Raw genomic sequence first — 24,040 nt, 5'->3', positions numbered from 1 at the left:
GCTCCGGACACTGTGTGTGTGTGGTGTGGGGGTGTAACATGGGCCGGCTTCACGGCAGGCACTTTATCTGCTATACTAGAGCTCTGGCCCGCTCAAAAATAGAGATTTTTTTTTTTTTTTTTGCTTTTTGGGTTATACCCGGCGATGCTCAGGGGTTACTCCTGGCTCATGCACTCAGGAATTGCTCCTGGCGGTGCTCAGGGGACCATATGGGGTGCTGGGAATCGAACCCGGGTCGGCCATGTTGGCTGCGTGCAAGGCAAACGCCCTACCTGCTGTGCTATCACTCCAGCCCCGCAAATAGAGATTTTTTAAAAAGTTTTTTGTTGCTTTGTTTTTGGACTGTACCTGGTGAACCCAGGGGACCATAGAGGGTTCTAGAGACCGAACTAGAGCTGGCTGCAAGGGGCAAGTATCTACCGCACCATCGCTCTGGCTCCGAAGTAAATTTCTTTAGCAAATGAACGTGATCCCTGATTCACGAGAAAGTGGGGAGAGAATGAGAGAAAGAGGGGAGAGAGGGGGAGAAGAAAGAGAGGGACAGAGGGAGGGGAGAGAGTGGGGGGGGAGGACAGAGGGAGAGAAGTGGGGGAGAGAAAGAGAGAGAAGCAGAGCAAACCAGGAACGCGGCATGGATACTTAAATTTGACATTAGACTCGTTCTTCTATCAGATTTCTGCCTCATCTTACCTGCACACTAGAACTCTAGGTGCAAAGCCCCCCCAGGCCCACCCTATCCACGCACACCCAGGCAGGCTGTGCAGAGGCAGTGTTGGCTCCTACCAGTTTTCGTAGAGGGTGGAGAAGAAGCGTTGCATTCTCTCCAGGACCGTTTTGTACACGGGATAGTCATTCAATTCCAGGAGCGGCTGAGGCAAGCCTGGTGAGAAAGATGGGCAAGAAACATGTGCCGTGAGGCTCAGCCTGCTGGCGGCTGGGGGTGCAGGAGAGAGGAGGGCCGACAGCCCCCCCTCCCCCGAAGGCAGGTTGCTACGCTGCGACCAGAGCAGCACAGGAAGTGATGGAAGTACCGAGAACCCCAGGAGGGACTTTCACTGGAGCACACAATGAGAAATCAATAGGATCTCCCCAAAAGCACCAGGAGCACCCCACCCTGTGCTGCAGGACCTTTCTTTAAAGCAAAAGTTTACACTGAAGCCCTTTATGGCAAGCAGATCAAAACAAGACCCACTGACCCATTGACCCAACGACTGCCTTGATGGACCTCTACTTCTAGCCAGAGCCAAGAATGGTGGTGTCTGTTCTAACATCTCTTGGCTGGCCACATATTTTCATAGCAGGCACTTCTGGCTTATTTAGAGAGTCACTGAATGGAAGCGGAAACCGGCAGTGAAGCGAAACTTTAACAGTGAGAACTTGAAAATTCTTTTATGGGCCACATCTGACCATGCTCAGGGCTGACTCTGTGCTCAGGGGCCACGGGGGCCGTATGCAGTGCTCAGGCCTGAATTCAGGTTGGCCCGTGGAAGGGACATGCTTTACCCCTGTACTATCCGGGCCCTCCTGAAACCTTCACTGGCTGCCTACGGGTGCAGTGGTGGTACAGGACCAAGGAGGCTCAGCCAGACAGCCACGAGCTGTGCGAAGGCCCACCAACACCATTCCTTCCGTAAGGCCAGAATGAGGCCGCAGAGCAGGGACTGTGTGGTCTCAGAAAGGTGCAGGCCGAAGCAGAGCTGGAAATGGAGACATTCTGGGGGCAGAGCCAAGAGTACGCCCGTCGGGCGTGGACCCCGAATAAAAACAAAACAAAGATACTATTTGGGGGCTGCACCCAGTGGTGCTCAGGGATCATTCCTGGCAATGCTCGACCGTAATGAGGTGCTAGGGGGTCAAACTGGGATCAGCCTCGTGCAAGCTGTACCATTTCACTGGTCCCTGGGTTTCAAGATCTTCACAACCATCATTCTGTCTGCCTGCAATGCTTCCTTCTCTTCTAAAACATTCTCCAATTTGGGGGCCATACCCAGCGGTGCTCGGGGGTCACGCTGTGCAGGCCCTGAACCAGACGAGGCCTGTGCGCAGCTCACGCAGCTCTCCAGCCCCAACAAATCTCCATTAAAAAAAAAAAAATTGGGGGGTCATACCCGGTGGTGCAAAGGCCCTCTCCTGGTGGGCTTGGGCGACCACTGGGGATCAGTAAAACTTAACTGCTCTCTTTTTGTCAGAGATAAGCGGAAAGGTTGCTAACAATATTCTTCAGGTAAAACGAAATCTTGCCACTGGGGCGGGGCTGTAAGTTGGAATAGGAAATACTAGGACAATGGTGAGGGGAAAAGTGCCTGCCACAGAGGCCAGTGGGGGTGGGGGGCAGGAGGGAAACTGAGGGCACCGGTAGAGGGAAACAGAAATGGACACCGGTGAAGGGATTGGTGATGGAACACTGTACACCTGAAACTTAACAACGAACAACCTCGCAACTCTGGAATCCTCAGTGATTCAATTGAAACAACAACAACAAAAAGAATCCCGTGATCTACTTCCACTGTAAATAAAGCCTGTAACACGCTATTTGGCACCAAAGTGTGCCATGGGGGCATGTGCAGAAGGAAGGAGAAACCACCTCTGAAGCCCAGGGCTGTGGTACAGGGAACACAGGGCTCCCGGTGTCCCCTCTGAGCCCTGTGGCTGTAGTACAGAACACACAGTTCCCAGAAGCACCTACAGGATGCTACTCTGCACTCGTATTCACGGTTAAGGTTGAGCTGGGTAGGAGGTTGTGTGGAAACATTGGATGTGTGTTGTCCTCAGGGGAAAAAAGGACTTTAGTTTTTTTTTTTTTTAAAGTTTTGGGTCATACCCTGCAGTGCTCAGGGCTTATTCCTGGCTCTGACCTCAGGAACCACTCCTGGCAGGGCTCAGGGGACCATATGGGATACCAGGGGTCAAAATTGGGATCGGCTGCATCAAGGCAAATGCCCTCACCGCTGCACTATCATTCTAGCCCCAGAGGTTAAGATATCTTACCTAAAATAATAGATTTTTCCGCTTCCAGCATATCCAGAGTCTTTGCAAAAGGTTCTGCCATTTTGGCTAGCATTTCTGGTGCATACAAAGTATTGTACGTTCTGAAAGAAACAAGGAAGTGGGGTGAACCTCCTAACCTATGAGCCAGTGACACTCCACTGCAAACACATCGCCTGTCTATGCTACTCCAGGAGGGAAGAGAAAGGAGGGGCCAACGTTTAAATGCTTCCAGGGAAAATACCTAAAAGCCATCTGGGACGAGCCTCCCTGTGTTCGCTTGAAATGAAAGATGCCTGCTTGTAAGAGCGCACGCCGCTTAGCTTAGAGAGTCCCTGTCTCACACAAGTTTTGTGCTTGGAAGAACTAGACATGGACTGAACTTTTGAGACTGTCATGATAAAAAACCTGGCTGTTTTTTTTTGTTTTGTTTTGTTTTGGGGCCACACCCAGTGAGACTCGGGAATTACCTTGGCAGTGCTGCGGGGAACAATATGGGATGCAGCGGATTGAACCCGAGTTGGCTACATGCAAGGCAAATGCCCTCCCCGCTGTACTATTGCTCTAACCCTATGGTAAGAACCTTTTACTCAGACTCACCTTATAAGGGCAAGCAAATTGTCCAGAAGTTTCAGGATCTGTTCTGTGCAGGGGTTGCGGAAAATGGGATTTCCGCTGGGTGAATAACCCACCACAAAGCCCCCAGCCTTGGCCTCTTCGAGGTCGGCGGGCCAACACGTCCGCTTCATAACACCCAGCATGCTGTACACACAAAAGCTCATCTACAGAAAGACATGAAAAATGAAAGGTGAGCCTGAAAGGGGCAGAGAGCAACGGGTCATTACTACACCAGCACCACAGAGACAGGGAGGCTAACAGCAACCCCCGCTGGCCCTTCCTATCAAGGTCAAGGTCCAGGAGGGGCCCTTCACTACCATCTTCTGGACAAGTGGTAAGCTCGAGAAGTTCCCCTTTCATGAGGGACCCCCTTCCCAAGGTTGCAGTGAGTGACCCTCTCATAGGACCCCAAGTAGAAGGTGGCCCGGAAATGTTCCAAAGTCCAGAGTCCAGGCCGCCGACATTTCATTTGGCTCCTGCACAGACCTTGTATCCGCCAGCGAAGGCCAGGCCAGCTTTCGCCTTGATCCTCACGCAAGGTACTCTCGCCTACTACTTGCCAGGGCAGTATGACTTTGGACGCCCTGGAGCAAAAGTTACTGAAAAACCTCAGTACGGTTTGCATGTTGGGCCTGCGTGGAGGACTTCACCTGTTGGTGAGCACTGGCAGGGAGGGAGGACTCACCCCGCCAACCAGGTTCTGGCCTACTTGCTCATTACAACCCCCCAGTCTTCAGAGGAAGGGATCCTTAAAGCCCAGATAATTCCTTCATTGAAAAGACCATCTGCTCTGCTGTGGGAACTAACTCAAGAATTCACAACTAGGGGCTGGAGCGATAGCACAGCGAGTAGGGCATTTGCCTTGCACGCGGCTGACCCATGTTTGATTCCCAGCACCCTATATGGTTCCCCGAGCACCGCCAGGAGTAAATCCTGAGTGCAGAGCCAGGAGAACCCCTGTGCATCGCCGGGTGTGACCCAAAAAGAAAAAAAAAATTCACAACTAAAGAAGAAAAGAAAGCTTCAGGGAAGAGTCTCCCAGACTTCTCCCACCCAGAGAAACCGTTCGCTCTGCCAAAGCCCTGTTGCCCTACCTGCAGCCAGCAGCCCCGCATGCCCACAGAGGCTCACTCACCCGTGCGCGGTTTAAGCCACAAGGATCCTCCAGGCTTGGGTCGCAGCCCTTCTGGTCTGCACCCACAAAGGCAATGAAAGCATCAATGTCTGACAGCACCCTGTTGGGGAGATAAGTCACATGTGGTTAAAGCAAAGATGGTACCTCCCCAAGAGCTGATCATCTATCACGACTGGGTCCCCAGAACATCGGTTCCAAGTAAAAGAATTTTCATTCGTGAATAAGTGTGTTAATGCAACTAACCTTCCAGATGCTACTGGCAACACTTCAAGAATCAAAAGAGGCGGGCCGAGAAGGTAACTCAGAAGCCCGGGGTGCATCTCTGCACCAGGGAGGCCTGGATTCAAGCCTGGCAGCACAGTCCCTCGAGCATCACTGCAGATGGCCCAAACCTTAACTCCCCCAACGCATCCTCCCAAAATACACTTATCAAAAAGGGTCCAAGCACGAACCAGGTTGGCTGAATGGCAGAGTGCCCACCCTGTAGTCAAGAGGCTGCAGTACCAAGTATGGTCCCACCCATCATTTTTAAGTGTCAGGACCACAACCACATGGCCACGATGAAAAGGGGGCAGCCCCTCAGAGAGCACTGCAACCAAGGGACGACCAACCTTGCGACACTGCCACAAGGGAGGGAAGGAGAGAAAGATGGCCGTGCAGCTTGAGAGCTGGTGAGTGTCCAGCTGCCTACACAGCCCTTACTGCGGTCCTCGGTCCCCTACGCATGTGCTTGGTGAAGCAAAGCCGACATACTTCACCCTGACTCCCACCATCCGCTGTTGTCTGTGCTTCTGCCTCCCTGCACCTCAGTAAAGCAGAGGGACGTTCGTGCCGGCAAGGGCTAAGGCCACTCTTGAGCCTGTCACGAGACACGGAGACTGTCTTTACACCTTGCGAGCTGTACACTCCTGCCGGTCACAGCTGCGGGGTGCTGGCGCGGCACAAGCCTCCGAGCTGAGGCCGGGCGTCGGAGGGTCTCGTGACCCTCGTCCGCTGGGTCGGCCACGTGCCACACGTACACAGAACCAAAGAACGGAGTGAGCGCTCGAGACTGTACCGAGGGTCTCCTCTACCTGTGCATTTCCTCGGAAAGCCAGATGGTGGCCACAGGCGCCATCAGCTCCTCGAGGAACACCTTCTGGCGCTCGTAGTCCTTGAACTGGTTGCTGATGAGAACCAGGGCCTCCATGAGCGCGCACTTCTCCATCTGTGTCAGCAGCAGCTCGTCGGACAGGAGTTGTTTCACGTGGTTATAAAGCATGTCAAAATTGGGCTGCCGATCACATACACACAAAAATACGGGTGGTGAAGGTCCAGGAGGGAGGAGGATCGGGCATGTCCAGGAATGGCAGGCCACTAAGTCGGTCCCTTAGTAACTCAGCAGAACATTCTTTTGCTTAAAGCAAGTTAAGCCAAAGGTTCTTTTCTGGTTGGAATGACTCTATTTTCCCAAACAACTGTTAAAAATATTTTGTTCTTTTTCTGCATCCATTTTTAGAGTATCTTCACAAAGATCATTTGTTCTTATCTATGGATATTGTTACCTATCTACCAACCAACACACACACAATGCAATATATTCAGAGGATGCAAGAATTTCTGGTTGACACCAATTCATTTGGGGGTCACACCTGGCAGTGCTCAGGACTTCCTCCTGGCTGTCTGCTCAGGGATCACACCTTGTGGTGCTCTGGGGATCATAAGCTGGTGTCGGCCATACCATGGCAAACACTTTCACCCCTGAACTATCTCTCCAGTTCCTCTGGTTACTTTTATTTTCTTGTTTTCAGGCCACACCAGGAAGTGCTCAGCATTTATTACTGGCTCCATGCTCAGGGATCACTTCTAGTGGGGTTTGGGGGACCATGTGGGTTGCTGGGAATCAAACCCAGGTCGACCGTGTGCAAGTCGAGTGCCCTACCCATTGCATGATCTCTGCAGTGGCCCCTCTGGCTAATTTTAAGTCTGAAGCAGTGCTGAATTTCTTATAGTAATCCTTCCCACAAAGTTGGGTTCACATCATTGCTTCTCTCAAAATTAAGGCATATTATTTGGCGTTAGTAAATACTCTTTAATAGTAAAGAGGTACAGACTAATAACGAAAACTTGGTTTCCGTGATAGCAAACAAATATGACTATTTTTTAAAAAGATTGTATCTGTATTTTCATAGGCTGAACATGATTGCTACTCAATGCCTCTTTTGCACAGCACCCAAAAGGAGAGAGAACAAAAGGGAAGGCCCTGCCAGAGGCAGGGTGGGATGGGGGAGATGGGGGTGGGTGGGAGGGATACTGGGATCATTGGTGGTGGAGAATGGGCACTGGTGGAGGGAAGTGGTTATCAGTGAAGGAGCTGGTGTTGGAAAACTGTACACCTGAAATTCAATCCTGAATAACATTGTAATTCACAGTAATTAAAAAAAAAAAAACACAAAAATTCCTATTCTAAGCGAAGTCTGTTTCTAAATGTGCCTCTGTGTGAGGCATGCCTCAGACTGGGCTCGGGGGTGGGGTGTGGTGGGGTGAGGTGGGGTGGGGGGCAGCCGAGCGTCTCACCAGCACAAGCTGAGGGTAGTCGCGGCACATCTTGATGATGGAGGAACAGGCGTGCCTCCTCACATTCCTCACGGCTCTCGTCCTGGGGGCCTGGGTGAGACAGGCAGCACATCAGCAGGACTCACGCACGTTTCGGAGAACCCTCCAAGGGACAGCCACTGTGGGCTCTCGTCTCGGCCCCGACTCGCCCCCAAGTGCCTCTAGTGCAGACACCCCATTACAGGACTAGCGACTGTTTTCACTCATCCCTTCCACGTTCAAATAAACCTAGACAGGTGTCAGATACTGGTGGAACACATTTTATCGTATTTCTTCCCGAAGTGAAGGTTTGTGGCAACCTTCCTTCCAACCTAGCCCCTATTTCACATCTGTGTCACAGTTAAGTATGGTTTTTAACTATGTAATGATATTGTATACCTTTGTTTGTTGGGGGGAGGGACACATCTGGCAGTGCTCAGGAGCTACTCTCAGCTCAGTGCTTGGGGGATCATGTGGTGTCAGGGACTAATCCTGGGGCTCCCACATGCAAAACCTGCTTTGCAAGTGCTGAGCCCTTTGAGCTGTCTTTACTGCCCAGATGAATGACTTTTATACGCACTGGGAAATAAAAAAAATCATGCAACTTGCTTTACTATAGTATTTATTTTATTACAGAGGTCTCAAACTCAACCTGAAATATCTCTCTCTCAATCTCTTTCAATCTTCTCTCTCTCTCTCTCTCTCTCTCTCTCTCTCTCTCTCTCTCTCTCTCTCCTTTCTGGGTCATATCCAGCAATGGGGTTACTCTGGGCTCTGCACTCAGGAATTACTCCTGGCAGTGCTTGGGGGACCATAAGGGATGCTGGGACTCGAATGTGGGCCAGCTGTGTGCAAGGCAAATGCCCTATCCGCTGTGCTATCACTCCAGCCCCTGCAGTATCTCTTGAGGTATGCCTGTATTCATATTTTGCTCTCAAGGAAGTTGGAATTTGTTGGTTGAATAAGCAGTTTTACCTTACTTTCTTCAACAGTTTCAAAAGTGACAGCTGAAAATAGCTAAGGGGAAACAACAACAATAAAAAAGGACACAAATCAGTACAAAATGCAGTTTTAAAACAGTTATAAAATTTCTCATCACTGTATCAATGTCATCCTATTGTTCACTGATTTGCTTGAGCAGGTGCCAGTAACGTCTCCATTCGTCCCAGCCCTGAGATTTTAGCAGCCTCTCCTTACTTGTCCTTCCTAAGGGTGCCATACTGGAGGCTCTTTCAGGGTCAGGGGAATGAGACCCGTTATTGTTACTGTTTTTGGCATCTCGAATACGCCTCGGGGAGCTTGTCAGGCTCTGCCAAAAATTTCCCATAAAATTTCTAAGGTGTAAACAATATGATAACAAAGGGTTTCCACTGATATGAAATTCCAGTCCTTCATTTTCTGATAATCTTTCAAGAGGCTTAAAAGTTTCACCATAACATTTTATAAAAGTAAATGTCAGGAAAGAATCTAAGAATAACCCATGTTATTACCCAAAAACTTAGATTGAACTGAGAAACCCAACGGAGTCTCTTAGAAATGAGAATTACTTAGAAAATCTCTGTTACGACAAATGGATCTGTCTTTTTGTAGCTCTACTGGACTTGGACACGCAATATTATTACCATTTCTCTGGCTACCTCTTTTCTTAGATATTTTTTGTTTGTTTTGGGGCCACACCTGACAGTGCTCTTGGCTCTGAACTCAGGAATCACTCCTGTTGGGCTTGGAGAATCGTGTGGGATGGTCAGGGATCGAACCTGGGTCAGCTGCATGCAAGGCAAGCCTCTTACCCACTGTACTATGGCTCCGGCCCCTCTTTTCTACCTTGGAGCGTCTCACTTTTTACCGTCCTTCCCCTGTGGTGGCCAGAGGCATATCTAACTCTTCAGACATACTTTTTCCCATGGTGCCATGTCTTATTTTTGGCACACCATTACTGATGATGCCTAAACTTTATCCCATAATTTTCCAATGGCTAGACATTTTTTCGGGGGTAGGAGTGTTTGAGCCACACCCGGTTGTGCTCAGAGGTTACTCTTAGGAGGCTCAGGAGACCATCTGGGACACTGGTGATCAAACCCGGGCATACTGTGTGCAAGGCAAGAGTCCTACCTGCTGTTCAGCCAGGAGCTGAGCCCTTTAACCTACGACAGAGTATTTTGCGTGATATAACTAGAGATGAGACTTCAAATATAGTATTCCAAACAACTGTTTGCTCTCCTCCTGACAAAGGATTGGTACTCTACCTAAAAGGAAAACCTGCGATCTGTCCATAGCAACCTTTTCTCTCACAAATGTGCCCTCCTGCCAGACATCTGGATGACATCTCATGGGACCCTCCGACACCAAAGTGCCCCTAAAAGGTAGGGCTGCCCCGGCAGGATGGTGCCTGATCCATAGTAGGTACCGAGGAAATAGCTGATAAATAAATGTGACTGGTCTAATTTGTCTCACACACTTTCCAATGACATAGAGACTTGGCTCAGAAATGCCGAAATAAACAAAGAGATTTACCTTAGAGAAGACCTGGGTCAGGAACTCTGGTCTGTAAGTGACAAACGGAAAGAGTGCTGAGACATTAGTGAGGACACAGGACAGAATGAGGGGATCCTTGGTGTCAAAGTTCAGGACCAGCTGCAATAACTCTATCCCATCATTAACAGGAAGTTCCTAGGAGACAAACAGGAAAATGAGATGGGCTGGACTTGATAACTATTTTGCTTAACTTCAATGAAAATCAAGTTTATAAATAAATAATAATGGTGATACACATGGTTTGACATATTCTTTTAAATCTAAAATTCTGGGCACTACCCCCATGACTAGAAGTTGTCAGAAATGATGCTGTCATCTGCCACTCACGAAACTTCTTCTGTACAAAAAATTGAGAATGTCTCTTGCTCATAAACGTAAGTAATGCTAAATACACCCTCGTAAAAAAAAAAAAAGGGCTAGACTTTCTTCATTTGTTTCTGTTCTTGTTTTCATTCCCAAGTGTTTCTTGGGTCTAGCCAGTCTTACTTACTTTTGGTTTTTGGTCCACACCCAGCAGTGTTCAGGGGTGATGCCTAGTAAGTAGGCTTGAGGGACCATATGGGGTGCAGGGATCGAACCTAGATCAGCTGTGTGCCAGGCAAGCACCACGCCCATTGGACTCTCTCTGGCCCCCCAGTCAATTTATTTTAGCTGTAGGATCTGGGCCACACACGGCAGTGGGTGGGGGCCGTCCCCACCTCTGTATTCAAGAGTCACTTCTGGTACTCAAAACAACCAGACAGAGCCTAAGGAGTGAATCAGGCTGTGTGCAAAGAAGCGCCTTAATTCTTTTAACAACTACATCATCAGATCATTTAATATGAACATGTGATTTTGGGGGATAACTGGAATTACTGGATCGAAACAATGTATTTCTAAAACAAGTTGCTGTTCTTCTTCACACACAGCATCAATCTCTTCATCAATGTGCTTGTTTTAACCATGTTATTAATCAGAAACACAACTTGACGATTCCTTAAAAACTGCTTATTTCGGGGCGAGAACAGCGGAGAGGGCACTTGCGTTGCCCAGGGCTGGCCAGGGTTTGATCCCTAAGTGCAGAGCCAGTCCTGAGCACTGTGGGGTGGGGAGCAAAACCCCAAACAAAGCAAAGCTTATTTAGAGGCTGGAGAGATACTAAGGGGTTAAGGTGCGTGCCTATATGTAGCTGATCCTGGGTTCGATCCCCAGTACCACATATGGTTCCACAGGCACTTCCAGGAGAGGTAGGAATAACACCTGAGCACTGTCGGTGTGGTCCATATACAAACAGAAAGACTTATTTTGGCTCTGCACTCAGGAATCACTCCGGGTGGTGCTTGGGTGGCCATCTGGTATGCTGGAAGTCGAATACAGGTTAGCTGCATGCCAGGCAGTCACTCTACCTGTAGTACTCACGGATCAGGCCCAGCAAAAAAAAAAAAACCCACAATTTTTGTAGGGTAAATTGTATAGAGGTTCGGGGCTGGAGAAACAGCACAGCGAGTAGGGTGTTTGCCTTGCACGTAGCCAACCCGGGTTCGATTCCCAGCATCCCATATGGTCCCCTGAGCACTGCCAGGAGTAACTCCTGAGTGCAGAGCCAGGAGTAACCCCTGTGCATCGCCGGGTGTGACCCAAAAAGCAAAAAAAAAAAAAAAAATTGTATAGAGGTTCAGGCATTTGTTGTACAATGAGGCTGAGAATAAACAAAGTCTAAAAAAAAAGATCAAAGATACACTTACTTCTTTATCTACTGTTCGAAACATCTGGTTGATCACACTTTCCAAAAATAAGGTCATGGCTTCCCACTGCACAAATGAAGGTGAGAACATGGAGCAGAAGCTACCTTCTCCAGTTCCAGCTGCAGGAGAACAGGGTTTTAAAACACACACACACACACATGCACACACAGGCACACACAAACACATACACTCCAACATTATAGGGTCACAGCATAGAAGAAACAGAAAATACATGGCCAGAAGCCTTCCCATAATTTCACAGTTGCAGAACCCAGAAATCTCACACCTCTCAATCAAGAGGAGTGAGGGGGAGACGAGAGAAGACAGGGCCTCTTCTTGTGCCTCCAGCTGGATTCTATCAACAACCTACGATTTCGCCTCTGGAAAGAGACTCATCTGTAAAGCCATCTCCCACACTGAATGAGAACATACGTGGAAACGTCAGCCGGGTATGGACTGAAGCAACTGATAATACACATTAATGAAATTCTCCCTTTCTCTCCTGTTTATAATATACCTAGGGGGAATAGAATTAACATACTGAACCCTTCCTCAAGGTGTGCTCCATTCCAGATGTGCCCAGGCCCAGCCTGGACGCCGTAATTTCTTCTCCTTTACTTTCCGGGGTACTCTATTATTTTCCTCTTGTATTCCCAAAACAAAGCTATTTCTATTGTTTTCTCTTCTTGCATTTTCCTAAACATAACTATACCCTTCCCCTAAATCTTTTCCACAGGGAAATTCAAATGAATACGCCTGCAGCGTCACATCTAAAAATGGTCCCTTCAGATCTAGAGAGCATCGTCAACAGAAGCGTCATCAGAACACCTCACACCAATAGCATGGCACAGGCCAAAAGATGCACCAATTTCCTTCATTGTGTGCAGCACTTTCTTTCTTTCTTTCCTTTTCCTTCCTTCCTTCCTTCCTTCCTTCCTTCCTTCCTTCCTTCCTTCCTTCCTTCCTTCCTTCCTTCCCCTCCCCCCCTTTCTTTCGCTTTCTGGATCATACCCAGTGATGCTTAGGGCTTAGATGCTTAGATGCTTAATTCTGGCTCTAAACTCAAGGATTACTCCTGGTGGTGCTCAGGGGAGCATATGGGATGCTGGGGATTGAACCCGGGTTGGCTGTGTGCAACATTGAACCCTCTATGCTGTACTATCACTCTGGCTCCAAGAAGGCTCATTCTTGACGTGACCGAGAAGTAGGTCTGCTTTTGACCCCTAGTCTATTATTAGTAAATAAAACTGAGATTTTCTTCATACATTTCTGATGCAATACTTCACCGACACTCAAAAAGTTAAAAACTTACAGTTCGCGGATCCAGTGTCAATGGCAGTTGATAACTGATACTTTAGCCACTCGGAAGCCATTTGGAAACTAGTCTTGGGATCTAAACGACATGCTAATCTCATGACTTCTCCTTGTTGGGCCCGGGAGGCTGCCAAGAGAAAAACATGAATCAATAGCCTGCATGGAAGGGACATCTAATGTTCATTCTTTAATCCATTCCATGGGGAAGATGTTCAGATTCTTTATATGTAGACAGTGTTCAGAGACTTCTACAGACTTGGGTTTTAACTGTGCCAAATGCTTAATGACGTTTTATTAGACCTGAGAAATAGTTCGGTGGGTAGGGCACTTGCCTTGAGGGTGGCAGATCTCGGTTCAATCCCCAGCAGCACATATGGACCCCTGGGCACCACCAGGAGAGACTCCTGAGCACAGAGCCAGGATTAAGTCCAAGGACCTCTGGGGCTACTCTCCATAGGGAGCCAGAGCCAATAGCACTGTGGGCAGGGCGCTTTCCTGGCACACGGCCAACCCAGGTTGGACCCCTGGAATCACATACAGTCCCCTCAGCCCCACTGGGAATGATTCCTAAGCACCGAGCCAGGAGTAAATCCTGGGTATGGACCACCCCCACCCCAAAGAAATAAACAACAAATGTAGGGCCAGGGAGAAAAATGTGTGAGGGGGGCAGGTTGGGAGTAGGCTGGAAGGGGGGTAAGGTACAATGAAGTATTGCATCAGGTGCAAGCGGCTGAGCCCATTAGATCCCCTGAACTGCTTATGGTTGACTCCTGGAGTCAACACTGTGCACAGCGTCAGGAGAAGCCCCTGCTCATCACTGGGGATGACCCCAAAAATTGAAAAACAAAACAAAACAAAACTACAATAATTAAAAAATAGATTACCTCTAGAAATGATCTTACTAGCTAGATCTGAAAACAGCAAACTCAAAGGTGTGGCATTTTTATGGGGATTAGATGATCAGACTGGAGAAAATATAAAATGGTTGTTACTGTGAAAAATTTGGAATTTCTTGAGAATAATCACTCAAGTACCGTCATGATCCAGTATTTTCCTTCCATGGCATTAACCCCCAAATAAATAAAAACATGTCTACATAAAAACTTGTGCATAGCCGTCAAAAAATGAAAAAAATTCAAATTTATGATAGACAAACTGTAGCATATAGCTACAGAAATTAAACATTACTGACAATGTAAATGTAAACGATACAATATGAATAAAATCTTAAAAAATATTTAAGCAATTACAAAGGACCACATGTGATTCCTTTTATCACTGTCACTGTCCTCCCGTTGTTCATTGATTTGCTCGAGCGGGCCCAGTAACGTCTCCATTGGAGACTTTGTTGTTACTGTGTTTGGCATATCGAATACGTCATGGGGAGCTTGCCAGGCTCTGCCGTGCGGGCGAGATACTCTCGGTAGCTTGCCAGGCTCTCCAAGAGGGGCGGAGGAATCGAACTCGGGTGGCTGCGTGCAAGGCAAATGCCCTACCGCTGTGCTATCGCTTCAGCCCGATTCCATTTATACGACAATAAAATTGTTAATACAGAAATTGAATTAGTGGTTATCCAAGACTGGGAATTATCAGAAGATTGGAAGTGGTCTGTTAACTTGTGCAGGGTTTTTTTTTTTTAAATTTTTTTTTTGGGGGGACACATAAAAATGATCTGAAATTGAGAATAGAAATAATTTTACAACTTTGAAAATAAGCACTCAGTTGTACACTATAAATGGGGGCGTTGCAGAGCAAACGAATTTTTCAATAAACTATTATTTGTACCATCCCACCTGGGGTGTGTCTGTTAGAGAAAGTATAGAAAACCCAGAACAAAATTTACCTGCAAATTAAGACAGTATAGATATATAGTATGATGGTATAGTATATAGAGATTCCACAACAGAATAATACCTGCAAAATAAGATGGTATGGAATACTAAGTATAAAAAAAAAAATCCAGGAGTGCTTTAAACATACCATCTCTAAACATTACTGTCCGAAGGCAGGGTGTATGCAAAAGTGTCTAAATCACTGCACTGCCAGAGCTCTCTGCTGCAGTGTGAAACTAGAGGCTTAGACGGGCTGCTTTACACACTCGGGATGCTCCACCACAGAACCGCACAGGCCATGCACAGGGTCCAGCACAGCAGTGGCCATTCTGAGGCTGCTGGGAGAAACTCCAGGTCAATATCACTTACAGTTGAAGAAAGCATTGAAGTCTTCATCGCTATCAAAATCAAACCGAGAATATTCACAACTAGGGCTGTCTGTTTTAGAAGGAAAGCCCATCTGGAAAGAGAAAGACAATTGGAATCGGGATGAAAAGGAAGCTTCTGAGTCCCAGGCTGCAGGAGCAACATAAGTACGTGACAGTCTGTTACAGAGTGAATAGGGTGCACGGAGGACACCTTGCAATAGCTGCTTCTGTCCTACCCCAATCTATGGTTTACCCTCGGTTCCAACAATCCTGAGAAGAAAAAATTTCATTTAATACTCTCTCCAAAGTTACTCAGGGAGAATTGTCACTGTCCTCTGTTAGCACCTTTCCTTAGGGACATTCTTGTTCTCAAAGACCTTTAATAATTTAATTCTCCCTAAGTGGGCTGGAGCGATAGCACAGCGGGGAAGGCGTGCACGCAGCCAGCCCAGCCGAGCCGGGTTCGATTCCTCCGCCCCATTTTCTCGAGCAGGCCCTGTAACGTCTCCATGGTGAGACTTTGTTGTTACTGTGTTTGGCATATCGAATACGTCTTGGGGAGCTTGCCAGGCTTTGCCATGCGGGCGAGATACCTTCGGTAGCTTGCCGGGCTCTCCGAGAGGGGCGGAGGAATCGAACCCAGCTCGGCCAGGCTGGCTGCGCGCACCCGCAGCGCCATCGCTCCATCCCACTCAGGGAGAATTAAATTCTATAATTTATTAAAGGTCTTTGAGAACAAGAATGTTCCCCCAAAAAAGTGCTAATAGAGCATGCAGTTAGTTCAAAAGATCTGAGACACTATTTCCCTAAATACTAAGCATGGAATTTTGTGTGTTTCATTAAAAAAATATTTGAAAAAATTACAGTGGAGGAAGGTCGGAGTCACTTCAGTGGGGAGGGGTGTAGTTATGTTGTATATTGATATCATAAACTCTAACGCTATTATAATCTCCCAAACTACAAAAAAAGGGCCAGAGACATAGTACTCTGGAGCTTGCCTTGCTTGCAGCTGACTGGGTTCGATCCCCGACACCCTATACGGTTTCCTGAGCCACCACCCGGGAGTGATCCCAGAATGTAGTCAGGAGTAAGGCCTGGGCAGAGCTGGGTGTGACCCAAAAATTAAGCCCTTCCACTTTTAGCTTCTGCATTGTCACACTGCACGGCCACTTTCACGTCTCTTTCCTAACACCTAGCCCAACACTTGAAAACAAAGAAAAAAATGGCCCCAGGTATGAAAGAATAGGTATGTCCAGAATGGATTTTTTTTTATCTTGTTTCTGAGCCATAACCGGCCATGCTCAGGGGTTACTCCTGGCTCTGCACTCAGCAGTAACTCCTGGCGACGCTCAGGGGACCATATGGAATGCTGGGAATCAAACCAACATCAATCTTGTGCAAGACAAGTGTCCTACCCACTGTACCATCACTCCAGCCCCTCAACTTTCTTTTTCTTTCTTTTTTGGGTCAAACCTGGCGATGCACAGGGGTTACTCCTGGCTCATGCACTCAGGAATTCTCCTGGCGGTGCGCAGGAGACCATATGGGATGTTGGAAATCGAACCCGGGTCGGACACGTGCAAGGTAAATGCCCTACCCGCTGTGCTATCACTCCAGCCCCTGAACTTTTTTGAGGAATAGACAATATACCCAATTAAGAATCTCAGTGACCAAGATGGGGCTGCTGCCACAACTGGGGTCTCATGCATCTTCATCTATACACTGGAGATCCAGATTCCCATGACATACCCTGACCAAGTTCGTCATAGAAACCCGGAGATACTTTGGGATTATGGCTAACAGCACAGGATCACGGGACAGGATTTCGTGGCGGAAGAGGGCCCCCCAGGTCATCTGCGTGGAGCTGCGGAGAAACTGAAGGAAAAAAAATATCAAATCAATTTCAGGATTTAATTTTACATAGCCATAATGACTGACAATGATGAACTATGTTTCTTTCCACAGAAATAAAACCATAGAATACTTTTAAACTTTCCACGCTGTTGTGGAGAGGTTCCCAAACTTCCTTGCCTTAATAATGCCTTTCAGAGTGGGCCTCACTCCCCGCCTCCCTAGTAATCTACCTTCTTCAAATGAACCAGCACTTCCTGCTGACCCAGGCCCACTGCTGGCTCCTCGGTTCTCCAGGACAGGTTGCTGGAGTGCATCAGTAACCAATGCAGTTACGCAGATCCTGCAGTGGGGCTTGACATTGATCTACCACATTCTCTTTAATGCAAGGAGGTATGTGAAACCCTCGGGGTAACATTAGAAGAAAATCTGGGCACTATTACAAGAAAATCTTGAATTGGAAGGAATTAATTTTGCAGTAACACAGTGAGACCTCTGTTAAGTGAGGCCAACCATACGGCATGCAGAAGGCTCTGGGTCGAGCCCTTCCAACATCACACTTGCAAAAAACCTTTCTGTTTTGTTTTGGTTTGGGGCCACACTCAGCAGTGCTCAGGGCTTCCTCCTGGCCCTGTGTGCAGGGGATCACATGGGATGTCGGGGGGCCTGACTGTTTCTGCAGGGTGCAAGGCAAATGTCCTACCTGCTTTCACTCTGGCCCCAACAAAAATTCCTTAGTAGTAAACTACGTGGACCATATTTCACTTCTGACTGAATATTAAATAGAATATCCCTGCAAGGGGAAGAGTAACTGAGACCGAGCCAAGCACAGTCAGAAAGACCTGGGAATGGCGTGATGAAGCAGAGGGCTGGTCCCATGCCATGTACACGCAGCTCCAGGGCTAGTCCTGGCACTTGAGGGGCCTCCACACAACAGGCTGAAAGTAACCCAAGCCCCCTGCCAGATGGGCACCCCCAGAACCAAACAGAAGAAAGGAAAAAGGAAAGAAGACTCAATAGTTCCCTTACTGAAAATAAAATTCTGATTCCTCAGCGCCTTCCAAGTGTCAGCCTACACAGGGATTTCATCAACACCCCAGGCTGTATGACTTAATGAGCCATCAAACTAAAACCTGAAGTTCTCTAATTTGAGTTTTACCTGGCTCGGATGGGTTGTGAAAGCAAGAAAAGATTCCAGGTATTTTCCAAAGTTAGCTGGTGTTTCTGCATCAGAATCCACACCCTGCAGGAAAAAGAGAGCTTGGTTAAAGACACAGATGGGGGCTGAACAGAGTGGGAACAACAGAAGCCCACCAAAACAGCAGCTCGGCGGCAGGCAGGAGTGCAGGGCACTTGGATGACGGTGAGGTAACTGTACCAGACCACAGATGCCAGCACCACTGTATACTTATTACCGTAACTATTCTAAATTAAAAATGGCAGCTTTATGGGGGCTGGAGCGATAGCACAGCGGGTAGGGTGTTTGACTTGCATGCAGCCGACCCGGGTTCGATTCCCAGCATCCCATATGGTCCCCCGAGCACCGCCAGGAGTGATTCCTGAGTGCAGAGCCAGGAGTAACCCCTGAGCATCGCTGGGTGTGACCAAAAAAGATAAATAAATAAATAAACAAAAAATAAAAAAAAAATGGCAGCTTTGAAAGGATGTTAAGGGGCTGGAGCAATAGTACAGAGGGTAGGGCGTTTGCCTTGCATGCGGCAGACCCGGGCTCAATTCAAAGCATCCCACATGGTTCCCCAAGCAGTGCCAGAAGTAATTCTTGAGTGCAAAGCCAGGAGTAACCCCTGTGCATCGCCAGGTGTGACTGAAAACGCAAAAAAAAAAAAAAAAAGAAAGGATGTTAAGTTTCCTGGTGGCCAAGGAAAACATGATTTCAAGAGACCACAAAACAGGAGAGCTCTTTACCTCACCATTAGCACTCACTTCTTTGGTAAAATAGACACATGAAGGTGCATTCATTCTAAAAATCACACCATGAAATCTGTGCTGCTTTCAGACTTGATCTATTCCCATGTCTGGAACTCAGTTTCCTAAGTAAGTGCTCCAGGGCTCAGAACACCCACTCACTTAACGTCTGATCTGAACATCCAAGTCACCACAAGTCAGAACAAACAAATGCCGATGTCTGCAAATTGCAATGTTCTCTCTTATAACTTATAAGTATTAAATATTTCCCTAGAGACAGGTATTTCCAGGCAACTTCTTTTATGAGACAGTATTTCCTATAGACTTGGAACGAGTTCTTTACTCAAACCCAGGATGTTTTATGACCCAACAGGACTTAAAAGGGTAGTACTCAGCAGACTGATGGAATACGACCAACAAAACTCACAAAAATAACAGTGCAGACAATCTGGAACTTACAGAATGGATGTTGGGGAGATTCTCGGTTCCAGAGGGTCACCTGAGCACTGTCAGGAGTAACCTCAAATACCCCTGGGTATGATCCAAGACCACACCACCAGTAACAGTAAAAAAAAATTTTTTTAAAAATTCTAGGTATTGGGGCTGGAGCGATAGCACAGTGGGTAGGGTGTTTGCATTGTACGCGGCCGACCCGGGTTCGATTCCCAGCATCCCATATGGTCCCCTGAGCACCGCCAGGAGTAATTCCTGAGTGCAGAGCCAGGATTAATCCCTGAGCATTGCTAGGTGTGACCCAAAAAGAAAAAAATTCTAGGTATTAAAAAAAGCGAACATGGCCGATCCGAGTTCGATTCCTCTGCCCCTCTCGGAGAGCCCGGCAAGCTACCGAGAGTATCTCGCCCGCACGGCAGAGCCTGGCAAGCTCCCCGTGACGCATTCGATATGCCAGACACAGTAACAACAAAGTCTCCAATGGAGACGTTACTGGGCCCGCTCGAGCAAATCGATGATCAACGGGAGGGCCTTTACTCACTCACTATTAAAAAAAGCAACCAACTATGAAAGCAGTGGATAAGGGGCCGGAGCAACAGCACAATGGATAGGACACTTGCCTTATATGCACCTGACCCAGGCTCGATCCCCAGCACCACATGTCCCTGAAGCCCTACCAGAAAAGAGTGCAGAACCAGGAGTAAGTCCTGAGCACCACCAGGTTCAAAAATCAAAACAGAAAAGGAGTGGCCTATAGCCACAGGAAGTGAATACTGGTAAAAGGATGATTATTGGAACATTGTATCACTAAAACCCAATCATGTGTTCATATACTTTGTAACTGTGTATCTCACGGTGCAGCAGCTGACATGTAGATGTAGAAAGACTGCAAACTATTGCTGCCTTCTGTCCCATTTGCAGGACAGGGCACAAAATTGTAGGTCGGGAGGTATAAAAAGATTGAAGGGGGGCAGAGAATATTACAGCAGGTCAAGTCACCTTCCTTGCACATACCTGACCTGGGTTCGATCCCCAACACTGCATATGGTCCCCTACGCCAGGAGTGATTCCTGAGTAGAGTCAGGAGTAACTCCTGAGTGGCCCAAACCCCTTCCCCACCCCACCCCAAAGTTGAAGAACGCTATTTTCTTGTTCATACTGGATTAAAACAATTCAATATAGAAAGTCACATGAAATAATGTGTAGCACGCTGCTTCACACCAGGCTAAAATCAAGGCACCTGGCGCTTTTCAACATCTAGTTTTAAAGGCTCTCCAATGGTCCTGCAACCCTGGAGCCGGTGCTCACCAGCAATGCACACAGCTGACTGCCCAGAGCACACAACACCTGACACAGTCTCTTCAGAAAGACGTAGTGTTTCTCTACCAGGCCTCCTCCGTCAGCAGTCCTGTCAGATGAGAAACAACACGATTAGCACTGAGAGCCAAACGGACTGGCCTCAAATGGAGTTGTATGATCTGTGCCCGAACACCCGATTTCAGCGGATCATTTGAGTTTCCCTAGGCTAGGGCCAGGGAGATAGTTTAGCGGGTAGGGTATGTGCCTCACACCATGTGTGCAAGGCAAGTGTCCGATCCACAGGACTATCACTCTGGACACTCTGGAATTATTATTAAAGAATGAATACACTTATATGTGTAATGAGACTAGAGCTAATATAGGGTTAAGGTGCTTCCTTTGCATATGGCCAACCTGGGTTTGATCTCTGGCATCCCACATGGTCCCCTGAACCCACCGGGAGTGATTCCTCAGTGCAGAGCCAGGAGTAGACCCTGAGCATTGTCAGATGTGGCCCAAAAAAGAAAAAGAAACAAGCAAACAAAACAAAACAAAACAAAAAAAAAAAACAAAGGACTCCCTAGAAAGAGGTGTCAACAGAGAAAAAAGAAAGCCATTGTAAAAATGGTATCAGAATGCAAAATAAGGGATTTTAAGTAATCACTGTTCATCCTTGAGACCAAGAGCAAGAGAAGATATTGACAGAAACTATTGTGAAGACAAATGCGTTAGTGTGCCTGACTCACTGGAAGATACACATAGTAGGAACAGTTCAATTTCCAGCACAATCAAAATGTAACCGGAAACCAGTATTTTAAGACAGAACACATATTGCAGGTTTATGTATACATTTCCCAATGAACATATTAAGACCTCCACTTCTTTTTTTTTGGGGGCCGGGGGGGGGGGGGGGCTGTACCAGGGATACATGCTTTCTACAATGCACATGTGCTATCCCTGAACTATATCTTGGCTCCAACACTGATCACTTTGATGGGCAGAGCACTAGGTCTCTGTTATCAGAGCAGGCCCAGCACATTAGAACATCGTGAGGCCAAGGCCCCAAGCTATTAAGACGTGTAGGGATCATCAGGAGCAAAGAGTGAGAGCACGATGAAGCGACAGGGGAAAATTGCAAGTAATGGGAAAACTGGAACAACAACAACAAAAAAAGTGGGTATCACAACTTATTTCAGCACCAGCTTTCAGAATGGTCATATACGGCCGGGGGCTAGCTGCAAGGACACAAGCAGGGCCCGCCACCACATGGTCTGCCGCACTCTCTGGCCCGACCAGAATTTTAAAAAGACAAGATGAGAAAACACACAACACAGGGGAGCAGATACTCACTGTGCCGCAGACAGAATGTAATGCATGGCCACGTCGCCAAATAAGACCATCAAGGGCTTCCGGTCTTCCAACTTGCCCTAGATCCAATTTTTTTGGGTAACAGAAGTTAACATGAAGCACGTTACTAGAACTTGCGAGCACTAATGTATTCTTTATCGATGCGACCAACATACTCGTAACTTCTCACAAGGCTCTGTGCGACTGCCCCAGAGGGAAAGGCCCCCCCCTTGTTCAATACGCCTTTTGGTGGCCACTCCTGGCAGCGGGTTGAAGGGAGCCGAGGACTCTGGGATACCAACCTCAAGGCCCGCCCTTCGCTCGTGTCAGCTGTCTTTCGGGCCCCCGAAACCACTTCTCTGGTGTCTTCTTAGACCTCTTGACTTTTCCACAGGGAAGGTTTGAGGAAGGGTTTGTGGCCCCCCCCCCCCCCCCAGCAACACTCAGGATTCAGGGGTGCACCCTGGCGGTGCTTTGGGGCACCGATGGGGTGCCTGGATTGAGCTGGGTTTGGACACAAGCAAGACAAGCACCTGAACCTCCATACTGTTCCTACGCACATGCCTACCCATTCGTTTTCTTCCAGTTTGGGGGTGACACCCAGCTGCGCTCAGGACTTTCTCGTGATCTAGTGGTACAAGGGACCACATGGGGTGTCCATAGATCAAACCCGAATCCAATGCTTTGCAGGGCTAATGCCCTACCCACTGTGCTCTATCTCTGGTACCCAGCTCCCATTTTAAAAAAAAATTCTATTTTTTTTTCTCTGAAGTATTTTTAATATTAAAAAAATTTTAATAGTGAGACATCATGAGGTACAGTTGCAGACTTACACATTTTTGTGCTTGGGTTTCAATTATACAATGATCAACTACCCATCCCTTCACCAGTGCCCATTTCCCACCACCACGGATCCCAGTATCCCTCCCACCCCCCATCCCTCTCTTCCCACCCTGCCTCTGTGGTAGGGCATTCCCTTTTGTTCTCTCTCTCATATTGGGTGTTGTGGTTTGCAGAAGAGGCAATGGGTGACAATCATGTTTAGTCTATAACCCAGCTCCCATTTTTAAATATATTCACTGGTGAGTCTGTGAATTAGATGTGAAGGAAAAAACAAGCCCTTGGACAGGGCAGATCCTCAGAAGGCTGGGGCCCTGGGTACCCTCTCTCGAACCAGTCCCCCAGCACTGCCAAGTGTGTGACCAGAACTGAAGTAAAGAGACGAGACAGATAACAGCTCTGTGCTACTTAATTTTAGGTCTGCCTTGGTCAACTACAGTGAGTGTACACAACAATGGTCCCGAGCAGTCAGCTCTGCGGTAGTCAGCAGACTAAATAGACTCGAAGTCAAAAAAGTTCCAGTGAGGGGCTGGAGCAATAGCACAGCGGGTAGGGTGTTTGCCTTGCACGCAGCCAAACAGGGTTCGGTTCCCAGCAACCCATATGGTCCCCTGAGCACTGCCAGGGGTAATTCATGAGCGCAGAGCCAGGAGTAACCCCTGTGCATTGCAGGGTGTGACCCCAAAAGCAAAACAAAACAAAACAAAAAAGTTCCAGTAAACTCTAGCACATTCCATGCAGGTTGTGCAACTACATACACTCCAACACTCGCACAGAGAAACCACTCAATTTTTCAGAACTTGGCCTTGTCGTTAGTGATGTACGACCATAAAAAAGCCAGTGCATTAACTACCCAACACTCTTTGACATTAAACTGAGTTTTAAACTTGGGTATTAGGTGCTGGAGAGACAGTATACTGGGTAACACCTTGCACAGAGCTGACCCAGATTTGATTCCTGGCACCCCACATGGTCCCCTATGCCTGTCAGGAATGACCCTTGAGCACAGAGCCAAGAGTAACCTCTGAGCACCACTGAATTGGCCCAAACACCAAAATGAAAACTAAGTAAACTATGATATTAAATTTATCTCCCATGTGTCAAGATTCAGTTGTTCTCAAAGTTTAGCAGCCTGAGAGGGAATGTTGGTCAAAAGTACAGTACGTATTTTATATCCTGGTCCCACCAAAATCCAAACCAAAAAGTCTGACAAGTGTCTGTACCTCACTATCTGAATGG

General features: G+C 47.6%; 1 protein-coding gene across 1 annotated transcript in view; it reads right to left on the bottom strand.

Annotated features, from left to right (window-relative positions):
- Positions 1–24,040, bottom strand: part of XPO5 (exportin 5) — a 43,677-nt gene that overhangs the window by 6,997 nt on the left and 12,640 nt on the right. Inside the window, exons 8-22 of the mRNA XM_056125883.1 lie at positions 21,965–22,041; positions 20,624–20,723; positions 18,096–18,179; positions 16,835–16,960; positions 15,087–15,177; positions 12,884–13,012; positions 11,572–11,690; positions 9,827–9,982; positions 8,288–8,329; positions 7,295–7,384; positions 5,812–6,011; positions 4,739–4,838; positions 3,586–3,767; positions 2,989–3,089; positions 784–880 (exon numbers count right to left, since the gene is read on the bottom strand). Of these exons, the coding sequence (XP_055981858.1) occupies positions 784–880; positions 2,989–3,089; positions 3,586–3,767; positions 4,739–4,838; positions 5,812–6,011; positions 7,295–7,384; positions 8,288–8,329; positions 9,827–9,982; positions 11,572–11,690; positions 12,884–13,012; positions 15,087–15,177; positions 16,835–16,960; positions 18,096–18,179; positions 20,624–20,723; positions 21,965–22,041 (1,694 nt within the window). The remainder of the gene's footprint in view (positions 1–783; positions 881–2,988; positions 3,090–3,585; positions 3,768–4,738; positions 4,839–5,811; positions 6,012–7,294; positions 7,385–8,287; positions 8,330–9,826; positions 9,983–11,571; positions 11,691–12,883; positions 13,013–15,086; positions 15,178–16,834; positions 16,961–18,095; positions 18,180–20,623; positions 20,724–21,964; positions 22,042–24,040) is intronic.

Source organism: Sorex fumeus, unplaced genomic scaffold, assembly GCF_029834395.1.
Source record: "Sorex fumeus unplaced genomic scaffold, SorFum_2.1 ptg000061l, whole genome shotgun sequence".
Taxonomy (NCBI): domain Eukaryota; kingdom Metazoa; phylum Chordata; class Mammalia; order Eulipotyphla; family Soricidae; genus Sorex; species Sorex fumeus.
This window is presented reverse-complemented; position numbering and strand designations above follow the sequence as displayed.